Source organism: Tympanuchus pallidicinctus, unplaced genomic scaffold, assembly GCF_026119805.1.
Source record: "Tympanuchus pallidicinctus isolate F22 unplaced genomic scaffold, pur_lepc_1.0 scaffold8, whole genome shotgun sequence".
NCBI classification, from domain to species: Eukaryota; Metazoa; Chordata; class Aves; order Galliformes; family Phasianidae; genus Tympanuchus; species Tympanuchus pallidicinctus.
Window position 1 is genome coordinate 33,177,303 of NW_026294802.1, and position 15,021 is coordinate 33,192,323.

The 15,021-nt window shown below is 42.3% G+C and overlaps 1 protein-coding gene across 5 annotated transcripts in view; it reads left to right on the forward strand.

Annotated features, from left to right (window-relative positions):
* The first annotated feature begins 824 nt into the window (after nucleotides 1–824).
* Nucleotides 825–15,021, forward strand: part of SCAF11 (SR-related CTD associated factor 11) — a 41,227-nt gene continuing 27,030 nt past the window's right edge. The window contains exons 1-4 of one of the 5 annotated variants that reach the window (XM_052669136.1): nucleotides 825–974; nucleotides 6,393–6,577; nucleotides 10,606–10,682; nucleotides 11,500–11,654. In XM_052669136.1, the coding sequence (XP_052525096.1) occupies nucleotides 10,622–10,682; nucleotides 11,500–11,654 (216 nt within the window). In that variant the 5' untranslated portion in view covers nucleotides 825–974; nucleotides 6,393–6,577; nucleotides 10,606–10,621. Of the gene's footprint in view, nucleotides 975–1,338; nucleotides 1,472–6,392; nucleotides 6,578–9,931; nucleotides 10,040–10,605; nucleotides 10,683–11,499; nucleotides 11,655–15,021 lie in introns of those variants that run through there. The other 4 variants (XM_052669131.1, XM_052669133.1, XM_052669134.1 and 1 more) reach the window with 4 other exon arrangements.

The window sequence follows — 15,021 nt, forward strand, 5'->3', positions numbered from 1 at the left end:
CTCTCCTGAGATAATCCTTAATTAATATTCTGCCAGTAATCATGGCAACTAAAGTCACCAATGGACATACACTAGTGCAGACCTTACTTTGGTCATTCGGGACACACCAATGCCCTGGACCGTGCACTGACCCACACCAGCTTGGACATCCCTCTGCTTGACGATGCCATGCTCTCAGCAAGGGAGGCATAGGGCAGGAGCCACGTGTCCAGCATGCCCGCAGCAGCCCTGTATGTACGCCAGGGGCTGCCAGCAGGCTGGCACGGAGACAGGTGGCCGCCTAGCACCACACAGCAGGCAGCCTGGCAGCCAAAAGCCCCTGTACCCGGCCTGTCACAGCTCTCGTGTACCTCAACAGCTGTCGCCAGGTAACCCAGCACATGGAGACCTCCGCTATCCCCAGGGGGACTCTGTCCCACTCTGCCCCAACAGACAGCTGCCCAGATCCGCTGTTATTAAATGCACATATACATATACAAATACATACATGCATGCATATACATACATATACATGTATACATATATATGTTCGGCACGGAGGAGGAGCAGTTCCGCCCCTCACGCGTCGCGCTCAGATGACGTCACTGCACTCCGACACTGCATTGCTCCACACTGCACTGCTCCCCGAACCCGCGCCGCCAGCAGGAGGCGCCCCCGCCCGCCATCAGGCGGCGAGTCACGTGTTCCTCCGTCCCCCGCCCCTCCCCCCTTCAAGTGGCGCTGGAGGACCTTTCCCATAATGCTCTCTCGGCCGCGCCGCCACGCTGTTCATTCCTCACTTCCTCTCGAAGCGGAAGACGGCAGAACAGCGCCCCCGCGCGGCCCCCGCCGGCGCTGCCCTTCGGCCGCGCGGACATGTGGCCCGGCGGCCGCTGAGCCAGCCCCGGCCCTGCCCTGCCGGCCCTCCGCGGGGCGGGGGAAGCGGAGCCTCCGCTCCATGGTGGTGACCGCCCTGGAGGACGCCGCGGCGCCAGGTAAACAGCGGCGGGTTCATACCGGTCCTCCACCGCCGCTCGGAGCCCGCCCGCTCCCTCCGCGGCCCGGGGGGCGGGACCCGAGCACGGCTCCGACGGAACCTTCCCGGGGTCTTCGGGACGGGACGCGCGACCTCGGGAGGACAAAGGGGCGCCCCGGGGCCGCCTGTTCGGAGCGGCCGGAGGGGAGTGCTGGCGGGGCGGGAGGAGGAGGGGCCCCCGGCGGGTTCACGTGGAGCGTAGCGGCGAACAAAGCTCCTCCGTCCGGCGGGAAGCGTGCCGCCAGCGGGCCCGGAGCGCGCGTTGGCGGAAGTTGCGTGGAGTGACCGACATCGGCGCGGCTCCTCCGGTTGTGTGCGGAGCGGCGGGACCCTTTTGGGGAGCGCGGTGTGCGGCTCGCGGCTCTTCGTGAGCGGTGAGCGGCATCGGCGGGCTGCACGGAGCTCCGCGCTGACAGCCCGTCTCCGCCTCGGTAACTTTGAAACGGGACAATTCGGGTAAGGCCGATCCCGCTCCCTTCCCTCCCATGATGCTTTTGTGTCACGCGGCGAGTCGACCGCGAGTTGTTAATGAGAACGCGATAAGGCGGGAGGGCGGAGCGGTTCGTTAAGAGCAGCGCCTGGGCTCTGCCGCCGGGAAGAACCGCCTCCTGAAAACGTGCAGAAACCGGTATGGTCGCTCAAGCCGTAGTCATTGAACGGATCGGAACGGCTCTGCTGATTGAATAACCCTTCTAAAGGATTTGGGGCTCGGGTGACCTTAAAGGGAAGTCCTGTTAGCTTCGCGGCTCGTGTTACACTTCTGAATCGTTAATGTAGTGAGTGCTTAACTCTCCTTTGGATCGTAGGGAGCGGTAGTTTAGCTTAGTGAAGCGGTGGGCATCCAAAGCTTCTTGTCACGGGAAAGCAATGCGGAAAGTCTCTAGTCAGTTCACCATAGTTTCTTTCCTTCTTAACGTAAGCAGTGATTTCCTTGAATGAAATGGCAAAGTGACTTAAAAATGCTGTGATTTAATTGATTAATCAAAATTTAAGCATTTATTTTTGTTGTTCGACCAGGAAGCTGTATTTAGAAATGCGCAAAAATGCTCCTGCCCTGTGGAGAGGAGTTGGAAGTGATTCCAGTGACTTCTTTTAGAGATTTTAGGAATATTAAGGTTTTTGTTTGTTTTCCTCAGAGGAGATGAAATGTGGGAGGGGGAAGGGCTTTTTAGGCTTTTACATGAAGTCGCAGTGTTGGACTTCTGCACATTTCTTCAATAGCTCACAGTTGCTAATGTGGTAAGTTCTAGAGTGGTAAATGGACCAAATAAGAAATATACAGGATTTTTTCCATGGTTCACTTGCTTTAAAGTTACTTGTGAGTAGGCAGAATGGACAGTAAGTTTGTCTTTACAAAAACAGAAAATCACTTTGGTGAGAGAGAGATCAAGAAAGAGTGTTTTTCAGACCTTCTCTGTAAACAGTAAAGCTGAAATCACTACTTTATCTCAGGCTCAGATCATATTCAAGATTGGGAATGCTTCTCTAGGAATTTAGTGAGGTTTTTGAGCTTTAGTGTACAGTGCTCAAAGCACAGTGTGTGATGGTTGTTGAGTTAGCCTCAATATGAAGATGTAAGTTTATGTTCTGTGGTTATGTAGCTGTCCCTCTGAAACATCCAGGAGATAAAGATTCTTTTGCTCTCACCTGACTGAAGTTTGAATAGCATCATATGTGTGAGTTCTGGCCTTTGCCTTATAGATGGTTCTGCTCATGATATGGAGTGCTTTGGTTACAAACGTGTTTTTACCTGTTACAGGAATTCTTTGTGGAATGCTCTCAATCTTCCATCATGCTGAGCATAGTAAAATGTGTAAAACCTATTTAAAGTCTGCTATATAATGTCATTCCACTTCAGTTTTGCTGTAAATAAGTTGCACTCTAGTTCCTACTGACATCTGAACTGATTCTTTGGTGCAACATTTTGTATGAATGAATTCTAAAATGGCTTATCTGCCAAACTGCTGAAGAGGAAAATAGCTTTTATACATATCAGAACTGTTCTTATTGTCTTTATTTGCCTATCTTGCAAACGTGGAAATAATATGCCTTAAAGTTTCTCCTGTAGCTGTAAATCTCAGAGGTTTCTAATGTGCACATTACATAAAGAGTACTTCAGAACAAGGGCTGGTTCATGGCTTTTCAGCAGCGTGGGTACACTTTATTTCATCTGTATGTACCTGCCTTACCTGGAAGAGTAGTGAGCTCGCGCTGAGAGGATATGAGCATGGTGATTATTTTTAAGCCAGTGGTGAGGCTACAGAAACAGCTTACAAGCTGTGAACATCTCTTTCTGGCTCTGAGGGTTGGACCAAACGCGCGTGGTTCCTTTGGGTAGGAACTTGGCTGTGGTCTTGAAATAAATTGGAGGGTTGCAGCTGCTGGAAGGTGAACGCTTGTTTGCCTTTCTGTTCCTTGAAGGTGCTGCTCTGCTATTCTGCAGCTATCCATCCCATCTCTACACATAGGCTAGGCAGTGTGCCAGAGGCCTAGTGACTGTTGCGGGGACTCTCAAAGGTTGAATATGCACAATCTGTGTTTCAGTAGCCTGTACCAGGTCCAACCAACAGTTCTTCCCTGGGAGGAGGTTTTTATTTTGGAGTTTTATTTCTTTGTTTGTTTGTTTTTAAAACCCATTGCTTCTAGAAACGTACTGCTTTCCTACAGCTTATATTTATGACACTTCTGATTGTTTCTCCAACTGAAATTCTTAAGAGAAGCTAATTAAACTTAACCAAATGTGGAAGTTGTCATTTTGAGGCTGGCAGAATTGTTCACTGATATGACAAAGGATGATCAAAATACTGTGTTTGATTATCTATGAAGTAGGCAAAATTAGGATATATTTTATATTTGATGCAGCTATGAACAACTATGCACGCAGCCATAGGTATGTGAGTATCTGCATGTTACATTTGTGTATGTAGTGCTGAAGTGAATATTTTCATCCATTTTCTTTTTATGGAGCAATGCTTTCTCACAAATTGTCTTGATGAAACACTGGTGTTACCCTTCTTCCCCAGGAGCACGCACAGTTTGAGTTTTAACTTTTTGGGTATTGTTTGGTCGGTCTTCTGTAAAGCAAATTTTTGTCTGCTTCTGGTGTATTTGTGGTTAAAGAGGTTTGAGGATAACTTGGTTAATGGTCTGTGCATTAGGTCACAGTTTGGTATATGGAACAACCAGTGTGCAGTGTCTACCATCACAGCAGACATGTGCAGGTAATGTTTTAATTTTGTTCTGTGGCCGGTGGCATTCTTACATTTCTGAGATTATTTCATATTTCTTCAGTCCCGTGGTATCAAGTAGAACACTGAAGAAGTCTTCTAGAAGCAGTTTCCAGAAGCCAAGTGCTGTGGCAAACTGCAGTATCTGATCACTTCTGTGAGGCACTAGCAGTAGTGGCTGTCTTGGTGCACTCGATGTAAGGATTGGTGAGCTCCCACTAAAATACACTTGCTCTGACTTAAAGTACCACTTAACTGTGGATTTTCCTTCAGAAGTGCTATTAGTCAACTTGGCTGATGCTCCTAGTGTTCAGAATTATTGCTGGCATCAAGTGAGTTAACACCTGTGTTCCTGCTTGGCTTTTGTTTGACTGGCAGCTCTAACAACAAAGATGTATCCAGATGCTGGTGGATTTCAAGTTCTCACATGAGTCCATCCATACCTTTATCAGCAACACAGTGCTGCAGCAGTGAACGCTTCTTTCTACCTTTGGCGTTCCACAGGAGAGGTGGAAAGCTTGAAATGGAATGGAGCCATAATGATACTCGGTGCTTGTGTTCTCACAACAGATGAGCAGTGTTAATTGGACTGCTTGAACGAATTACTTGGGTGATTGTGAAGATCCAGGAAGGGCAGAGGAGGAAATACTCTGCTTTCTATACAGCCGCTGAATAAGCACTTCTGTGCAGTTTAGCTTTTCTTGAATGTTCTTAGTTTGCTACTTGTGACACAAAAGGTGGTGGCCCCTGTGGACAGGTAGGTGTAACAGAAAGTAATTGAAGTCCCGTGAAACAATTGAAAAGCTGTCTGTTAGGACAGACAGGACAAGATGTTGCCAAATCAAGATATCTTAGCAAAGAAGATAAAGTATATCCTTCACTCTAGATCAATATAATTGTGATTCTTCAATGTAGGTTTTTATGCTCAGGTCTGGCTTTTCCCACTTTCATGGCAAATAGTTCCTGTTACATTTTGTCTGTCGCTATCAGCATCAAGGAAACCTTCTCACACTCCTTCTTGTATTCTCAGCTGCTTGTTTTAGCTATCTTGAAAGTGATCACTGAGTCAGAACCGTGAAAGCAAGTGAACAGTAATTGGAACTGCTTACTCCCCATCTGTCTTACTACTTCTCAAGTGGCATCTAATGCCTTGTTCTACAAATACCATAGGAGATTTTCTGCAAAATACAGTGGTGCTCAAAGCCGTTTCAATTGTCATGATAAAAACCTTTGTAAGCTCTTTATTTTTACACCGCTTCCCAAAAGCAAAGCATTTCTGGTGCAAGATTTATAAGGGGTCTTTGACCTATGCTTATAAAATACTGCTATTCAAAGTGAAAAGGATCTTGAGGGCTGTGTTTTTGACATCTTAGCTTTCACATAATATTTTTCTAAGAGCATGCTTTGTGAGGCAAAACGTGTGTTTGAATGGTCATGTTACTTTCTTTGTCTTTTTGATTTGCTTTTAAATCAGTGTCTGAACACTTGCAAGCTGAAATTACTTCTTACAGAAACTCAGCTTTTCATAGCTACTAAAAGAGCATATGGTATCATAAATGCTTTATCTGATCTTTGAAATAAAAGAGCAGCAGACTTTTAATGGGGGACTCAGTTCTGTATAGTTCTAACAAGAGAATGGGTATGGTTCTGTGCAGTCTTTTGCATGTTTCCATTGAAGTAAATCCATAAAATGCTACATGAGTCAGTGGGTTTCATAATTCTAGTATGTTGTATTAGCTTTATGTGTGAATGTCTGTATGAATTTTGCAATCCTTTTTCCTTCTACGGCTGAAAGGCCTTAGCTTTTCCAGTTTTCACTGTCTTTGCAAGGTCTTTTTAGTTCATCTCCTGCATGCCTGCAGTTTAAGTCCAGCTCCTTGGGCGTGTTCAGGATGTTATTAAGAAACATAAAGATGTCTTCCTGGTTTCTTTAGCATCAGAGAAGTGATTGCAGCAAGTCCTGCTGTGTTGCCATAGCACTGGCTGAAGTATGCTCATTCATCTTGTGGGAATGTTGCGTGTGCCGTGTAGCAATGGGACACGAACTTCAAGTTAGTAGTGTATGCTGAACACGGATCTAGTTTATGGGGGAAAAGTAAATAGAATGACTAACGAAGTTTGAGTAAATGTAGTTTTGTTTTTTTTTCCAGGTTTTTGACATGGCTGGGTTTGGAAGAGTTGCTTGTGTGGCAAGAATATACTTGGCCTCAGTGACCTACTGCCACGTATCTGCTCTCTGGTGGAAAGCATGAAAATATTGATGTTTCCAAGCGGGTAGAAAAAAAGCACTTTTTAACTGCTCTTGGAAACGACTGAGCCATTTCTGCTGGCTGTGGTATGTAATACTAACCCTGCTGGGTGCAGAAGTGTACGTGTGGCTAAGGACCTCCAGCAGCAAGAGTCAGACTTAAGTGTTTGCGCTGATTTGGTGTAGTTGCTTGAGCTATGTGCACCATAACAGTAGTGTCTAACTGCAATTAGTTCCTGTTATTTGTAAATCTCAATTTCACACAATTTAGTCATAGGTTACTTAGCAGAAACTCCTTATTGCTGACTTGTACACTTCGAGAGAGTGTTACGTGGCCTGTTTTCTACTGCTTGTTTATTTCTGTTATGTCTGTCACTGTGCTTGAGTGTTCTGTCAGCAGCATATGGAACAAGTACAATGCTTATTGCCTAGTATTGAAAATAATAGTTTTGGAAAGCAAAATGGAACAGTCTTAACTTGTGAATATAGTTTTCATCATCTTGTATTAGTCTTCAGAACCTTCTGTTCATCCTTGTTACTGTAAATGAGCCCGCTTCTGCATGTGGGCAATTAACTGTGGCTCCATGACACGCATTAAACCCAGGGAGCATTTGTTCTGTCTTAGAGCTGATGTGGGCCAAGCTGTAAATTTCTGTGAAGATTGGGGATTTGTCTTTGATTCAGAACACTTCTGGAAAGCAGTGTTATGAATGGCAGTTTTATTGCAGCAGCATTATTCCAATGCCTAGGGAAGATCTGTGACTTTTGTCCTCAATACTTCTGCATCCTCAGGAGCTGCCAGAGACTTGACTACAGCATGGTTTGTTGCCTGTCAGAGCAGAAAGGGGTTTTTCTTACAAACCTGAGAAGTTTGGCTGAAGAACCAGAAGGGATATAACGTAGCTCTGAATTATAAGTTAGGTATTAGCTGTGAATATATACATCGGATGAAATGAGTTGCTGTTACAACTTCCAAAGTTATTTTTTTTTGCCTTGGCTAACAGGCCTAGCTTCATTTAGTTCTTAGACTGTGAACTAGGTTTACCTAAGCACTGGCCATCTTGGTAGTTAGTGGTCAGCCTGAATGTACCAGTAGTGCAGAGTTGGCACCTTTTTGACTTCATGAGCTTTCTCATAAAGTGAGGCTCAGCTGTGTGATACCACAGTCTGTACTCGTGTATAGGGTAACTTTCTTCAGTGTGTTTTTGATGAATATTTGAAAGAGAATGGGTTTTAGGGATTTTGGTCGAACATGATACCTTTCCTACCTTGCAGAAATGCCAGTGTTTGTGTGGATTGGCCCAGTAGCTATGTTAATGCTTGTGATTCTGTTGAGCAGCACCTCTTGAGCTCAGCAGGCTTGGTGCCATGATCAGTGCCCTGGGGGGCCCATTGCAGTTCCTGACTGAGTTGGCCATATTGGTGTATCCTTCTAGGGAGAAAGTTGGACAAGTCTTAGCTATTCCAGCACCTTGCTGCCATCAGAAGAGAAGGTCCTGTTTTATCTTTTCACTCATCCATTCTGTTCTTTGCTGTTTCTTTGGCACGTTTGGCTCTTAGTTAACTGAGCCTGCTCACTATCACTGTTGGTGAGAAACAGAGCTGCTTCTTTTGGTGGCTGCCAGCTTTTAGATTAGTTGTCTTGGATAATTGTATCCTTAGAGGGTTTGGATGGACTTTTTAAATCAGCAGTGTCTCCTTGCCTGAATAGCTCTGATTCTTTAGACTCTGAGTCTACATAAATGGGCTTAAACCTCCTATAGAGAAGAGCTGTTTCTTCGTTAAGAGTTGGTTTCTTGCTTTCTCTTTGTGTTTGTTGGTTCTATGACATTCCTCTTGTGAATGAAGGCAAGGTGCAAGTCAAACAGACCATAAGTAAAGATCCTCTTTATAAGGTCTCCTTTGAGAGTGCCTGTTGGTTCTGTTTTTAAGAAGTTCTGCAAAAAGGAATAAATCCAGGATAAGTGCTTCCAGATTCCCAGTTCAGTCCTCATTTATTGAAGGGCAAACAACATTACTGTGGTGTCACTTGAAACGTGTCAACCTTTCAGGTACTGTAGACAACTTGCAAGTTTTTCCAAATAAAAGAGCACTGGAGGTTCTTGATGTACACTTGGGAACACCCAGTAGTTTCTTCTTACAGGATACGCGTTGTTAAGTGATAGGTGAAAAGCTTTTCAAATGTTCAGCTGCCACTGGAAATGCCATTTCCTCAGTCCATCTCTAGGATGGTCCAGGGCGAAAGTTCTTAAGATGTTCATCAACAGTTGGATGTCAGCCTTCCAGTGGTCCACAGGTCATGGTGGGTCCATATGGAGAGATCTAGAGGATGCTCTGTGTCCTATCATGACTTACTGAACTTTGTTTTTGCGCATGTCTAATTATCAGGATGCTTTTTCCATTAAAAATATGCTTGCTGATGGAAGAGTCTTAAACCTTCCAAGGTTTCTTAAAGACCATCAAAATGCATAGGACCGGAAAGAGTCCTGCTTCATACTACCCAAAAAAAGATGGAAGTAGAGGATGTTACTGTCATCTTCTAAACCAAGTGTGTTCCCATACATTGCGTGTGTGTCTGATTATTGTTTCAGCTTTGAAACTGTTTTGAGTTATTAAATGAAAATGGAAGTAGCAGACATTCTCTTTAACATACAGTGTTTTATGTAAACAGAGCAGTCAAAACAGATCACTCCTCTAAGTTCAAATGCATCATGTGTCTAAATTGAGAGATCATATACAAATGTTTCCTGAGTTTGGGACACACAGATTAGAGCCCTGCTTTCTTGGACTGCCTGCAAAAGCAGGGAATGTGTGATATAATGGTTATCTGTGATCATCTCATTTCTCAATTGTTTTTTTTGGGTTTTTTTTTGTTGGTTTTTTTTTGAGAGGGATCATTAAAACATTTGCTACTGCAAAGATCAAACAATAAAGATTCGATCAGAAGTTTTAGGAGGCAAATTCTGCCTCTCCCACTGTCAGATATCCAGGTAGCAAAGCAACAGCCCTTGTAGCTTTTATGCACCATAGAGATTTAGCTGACAAATGTGATGGTGGTGCTCTCAGCTCTGGTAAAGCCATTAGAGAGTAGGGCTTGAGATACCAGTAAGTTTGCCTCAGGCCTGAATGCTTATATAGTAAATCTTGCTCATTGTCATTCAGTCATTTGTGAAGCTGCAATTTGTACTTTTAAATAGTAAATTTAAAAAGCTTTATAAAGTTCAGAACAAAGTTGCTGGTCCTGTAGAGCTGTTGGATTGGAACTTCAGGTGCTTATAGCATGTCCAGTGTGACCACAGGGTTTGAAATGCAAGAGATTCAGACCTCAGTGTAAATGTTTTTCCAAGCGTATTTCATTCTGCATGTTGTAGAGAAGTCATCCAAAGAACACACACTTGCTACTTAATTGAGCAGTATATCAAGTTTTTTCAACCTCTGTGAAATGGATCTGAAGGATCTTCTGTCTATGCTATTCTTCCATACAACTCCTTTGGATACCTCTTAAAAGGATGGTCCATGCTATTCTTGGTGCTTCACTGACAAACACAGGTGAAATGGTCTCTTATTTGATATTACATCTTTCCCTTCCTTCTTTCCTGGATGTTAATAGTTCCAAATGCAAACAAAAGCAAGAAGGAAGCAAATACAAGCTGCTTTCATTTTGCTCCCTTGCAACAACTACTGTGATGTTAGAGGTGGAAAGCAACCAATTTTTCTCGTTCTTGAGCACTTAATTTGGTTGCTTCAACCATTTATGAAGGACAATTTAAGTAGGTTATTTACTGCAATGTTAAACGGAGTGATTTGCGTAGAATCTTAGTAATGTGTTTAACTTTCAAAAGTTAAAGCACTGTTGGCAGTCTTAAAATGTGCAAAAACTTTGCATTTGTTGCACAAAAAAACAGTTTTAAAGTTGGAAGAACCAGTTGCTAGACAGCATTAATGATACTCATAAAAGGCAAACAGTGTAAATGATGTGTATCTGACTCTTAATGTTGTGTGTTTCTACTCTACAAAGTGTAATGAAATTGAGAGCGCTCATTATTTCCATAGTGGGCATTTTTATCTTCAAGTTGCAGCATAAATGAACTGTGTAAACTGTTTCTGTTTTCCAGACTACTTTGTAAGAAGATGAGGAACAAAAAGCAGTGCATTCAAGATACAGAAGGTCAAAAGCATGAAGGCATGGAAGGTAAAGTCTGTGTATAAAAGCATCCGAGTTATATTATTCAAGTTCAAGCTGTGAAAGGTTAGATTTTGAATTTGTTCCTGAATTGGTATGCTGCTTGTTCTGAAAACGTAACCACTGCTTCAACATAATATTTTTCTTCAGCCTTTGAAGTGCACTTGTCCTTGCCTGTGAATTCTGGATTTCACTTGTTGATTTCTAATAGCAGGGCAAAAATAGGAATGGCAATTGTTATTAAAAAAATAATTAACTTAGAGTGAAAACCATTGAAGAATGGTTCTTGTTACAGTCGGTATTATAAAACTATTTCCAATATAAATAAAAAATGCTTCCATTTTTGTTAAATGTACGTTATTAGGTAAATATCTGAGGATGTTTGGATTAAAGTAGTTCTTAAAGTAGAAAACTGAAGGGAAAGAATGTATATGCAGAGATGAATAGATGATATGCTGGAGTAATGTATTTTGTGGATACAGTGAATTATATGAGGAGCTTTCAGAAGAGCAGTAAGTAAATGACTTCATAGTCAGTGGGAAATACTTTGTGATGCTTTCCTAATTCTAGTAGTCCTAGGGCTAACTTTCCTTTGTTTTAATGGCAAATCATGGCACAGCATTCTAAGAAATGTACGATATTTTCCATCTGGAATATATGCTTGTAACTTTTCCTCTTGTCAGCATGTTGACTGCAGCAGACTTGAAAATCTGATTAGTTTTCTTCTCTCTGCACGGTTGTATTTTATTACCTTATTACTGAAATCTACAAGGACTTTGTTTCAAAAACAGACAAAAATTCTAAGTGTGAATGTTAATAATACCAGGTGAAGAAACAGAAGAAAGCTGTTCCTGTTCTACTTTATTACATGACGGTGACACGTGCCCCATCTGTCTGAACTGCCTTCTGGAGCAGGAGATTGGTTTTCCTGAGAACTGTAGTCATGCTTTCTGCATGACTTGTATTCTTAAATGGGCTGAGGTAAGACTGAAAAGCAAACTGTGTGTTGTTCTTCTGTTATTAAGCTGTACTGTGTCCAATAGTTATAGATTTTTATTTTTTTTTTAAGAAAGCTTCACTGTCTAACTTCATACAGAAGTGTCTGAATGAACAGCTTGTAAATATATCAGTGGGAAACTTTCTGCTTAATGTGATGTAGTACTTTGTGGCAGGCTTTTACTAGGTATCATGCCTTGTTAATGGTTTAGGGAGTTTAAGGAACAGTAAAAAAGCAATGATGGCTGTCTGAAAAATCAGGTAGTATTATGTACATGTCATAATATTGCAGCGTCAGTCAAGCTTAATCTTATTTACTTATGGGCTGCTTCGCACACTATGAGCTCTTAGGGCTGAAGCCAGTTGGTTTTCCTGTTAGTTTACAATACAAGTCTGATAACATCATGACTTTTCTAGAACATTCCTGAAAGGCTTGAGCGATATTCAGAATTTTTAAAAATATATTATTTAGTAACTAGATGACCTGTACCTCTGTAGATAGGGCCGGAACCTTTGAGTTGCTTGTTTGAACAAATTCTTGTTCATCCTTCTGTTTAATCAAAGACCATCAGAGGATGGAGCACCTCCCCTCTGAAGATAGGCTGAGGGAGCTGGGCTTGTTCTGGAGGACAGCCTGGAGAAAAGAAGGCTGTGGGCTGACCTCATTGCAGCCTTTCAGTACCTAAAGGGAGCCTACAAACAGCAGGTGAATCAACTCTTTGGAAGGGTAGATAACTGCAGGACAAGGGGAAATGGTTTTAAGTTGAGGGAGGGGAGATTTAGGTTGGATGTCAGGGGGAATTTCTTTACAGAGAGAGTGGTGAGGTGCTGGAACAGGCTGCCCAGAGAGGTTGTGGATGCCCCGTCCCTGGAGGTGTTCAAGGCCAGGTTGGATGGGGCCCTGGGCAGCCTGGTCTAGTATTGAATTTGGAGGTTGGTGGCCCTGCATGTGGCAGGGGGGTTGGAGCTTCATGATCCTTGAGGTTCCTTCCAGCCCTGGCAGTTCTGTGATTCTGTCCCCTTGTTCCTCCTTTCTGTTTAATCCTTTTTCATCCTATGTGCCTTGTAAACAATGCATAAAGTCTTTGGGTTGCTACTTTGTCTTTCTTTTGTGCTTTTGAATAGGTTGTTACAGAAGACACTTTCTTTGCAATAGATTTCTTCTGCAGTAAATGGTTATTTTAGTTTATCCTTTTAGAAAGGTGGTTGTGTGTGTACCTATATGTGTAATATGTATATGTACTCTTTAACTCGTTTCTTACCTTAATTTTTGTGCTCTTTTATTATCAAAGGTAGACAGTATCACAGATCATTTCTTAAGATTTTATGTGGTCTTCAGACTATCAGAAATTATTGGATGAAATCTGGCTTGTAATCACAGAACAGGTGACAAACTTTAAGTCTCCTATTGCCAGATTTTCTGTTCTGCAAGTGATTAATTGTAATGCTTTTGTTCAGCAGTGAACAGGAAATTCTCATACACAATTTTATCCTGACTTCTTTAGCTGGTAGTTGTTATGGCAATCAGCACTGACGTTACAGAGAAAGCATTACAGTAGGCTGAAGGCTTGCTGCTGCATTCCAGTGTGTTCACAGTGAGCTGAAAAGCATCTGATAGACAATGAGGAAAACAACTTTTTGTTCTGTATCATTCACTTGCCATCTCTTAAATTTGTTGTCATGTCAAATTTATTTTGGCATGAAATGCTATAGAAGTAGAATAAAAGTAACTTCTGCTCTTTAGAGTTTACACATGAACTGGATCTGTTGCTGCAGAAATATGGGGATTGTTTGTAATGCTGTAGAGGGCTTATGCTGCTTCTTTCCACATGTGATATTTAATGGGTAAAACCACCCAGCCTTCCTCTGGTCCTGGACCTTTTCAGTGCGTGAAACTGCATTGCCTAAAGTGATAATTCAGTTTTTAAGTGCTTTTAAAGCTCTCTGATAAACGTGAAGAGGCTTTGCCTCTGAGGAGGTGAGGTTTTATAGCTTGGACTGACAGCAAAAATTACAAGCACGTGTCCACTTGAAGTGTGCTGGTGCTGTGTATTAATAAATAGTACATAAATAGTTCTCTTCTTTTTGAGAAACTTGTTACATAAGGCTTGCTTTCTCTGCTAGTTTTTGTTAATGATCAATCAAGAACTAAAGAATTAACAAAACAGTCATTTTTAAGTCCTTTTGAATAATTAAGATTTCAAAACTACCTGCTCATTTAAAAATATGTTACCAGGTGCTGTTTAAGGAGTGGATATTCTTTCTTGAATATAAATAGGTTTCATGAGAATTTTACTTTTTCTGTGAGCACTGCAGAACAGTTAAAAATAAAAAGCCTGAAACTCTCAAAGGTTTTGCTTGATGTTTACATTGTCGTGGTGCTGTTATGTAACTACAACTGTATGCTCAGTGACCTTGCTAGCAATCTGTGTTCAAGTTGGACATTTTCCTAACCTGTGTTGCATCTGGTTTGAAATGTAACTGTACATAGTCAAATTGTACATGATCTTTGTTTTTTTCTGATAATTTATGGCTTTTATGTGTGCCTGTGTAGATCCTAACTGAAAATGGGGTAGCTAGGGAGGTGGTAAGGGTATTTGCAATTTTGCTTGTCTAATTGTGGAAGATGTCCAGTATTACAACTCCAGGGACGTGCGCTGTGCCAGCAGGTTTTCTTACTGCAGTCAGCAGCCATACTGCTCTGAAGATCTTACTTTTTAAGAAGATGTTAGGGGTTTTTTTGTTCCTTCTAAGTGAATAACTGCTGATTGATTCCATGGACTAAAATAGGTATTTGCCACAGAACACTGGATACATTAACTCCCAGTGATTAAACCTGGATATGTAGTAGCACTGCAGTTTAGTTAGTTAAACTCTTGTATTCTATTAGAAAGTCATCTTTTGTGCTTCTGACCGTGCTTACTGGTGCTCTCCTCTTAATTGCTCCTGGACTGGTGAAGTGGCAGGGAGTGTTCTCAGTAAGCGTGCAAAGACAAGCATAAGTGTCATTCATCCTCTGCTTGCTGTCACTCACCTCTGTAAGCTAGCACCATAATTTACTAATGTAGACTTTGAAGCTTGAGGCTTTTGTCTTTCAGTATGGCTGTTAGACAGTCTTACAGAGTACAGAGAACTTAAATGCCTCGATCTGAAGCTAAGGCTGTTAGACTCGGCGTTCAGTGAGAGTGCTGAAGGAAAGTGTAAGGGTTACCTTCAGTGTAAGGGATGCATGCATGATAATATTGTTCTGCCTACGTAAAAGCTCCTCTAGAGTCTTCAAATACCATCAGTATGGTTGTGTTACATCAACGGAAGTAATTGTGTGCATGTTCCCTGTCTCGTACAAGTAAAA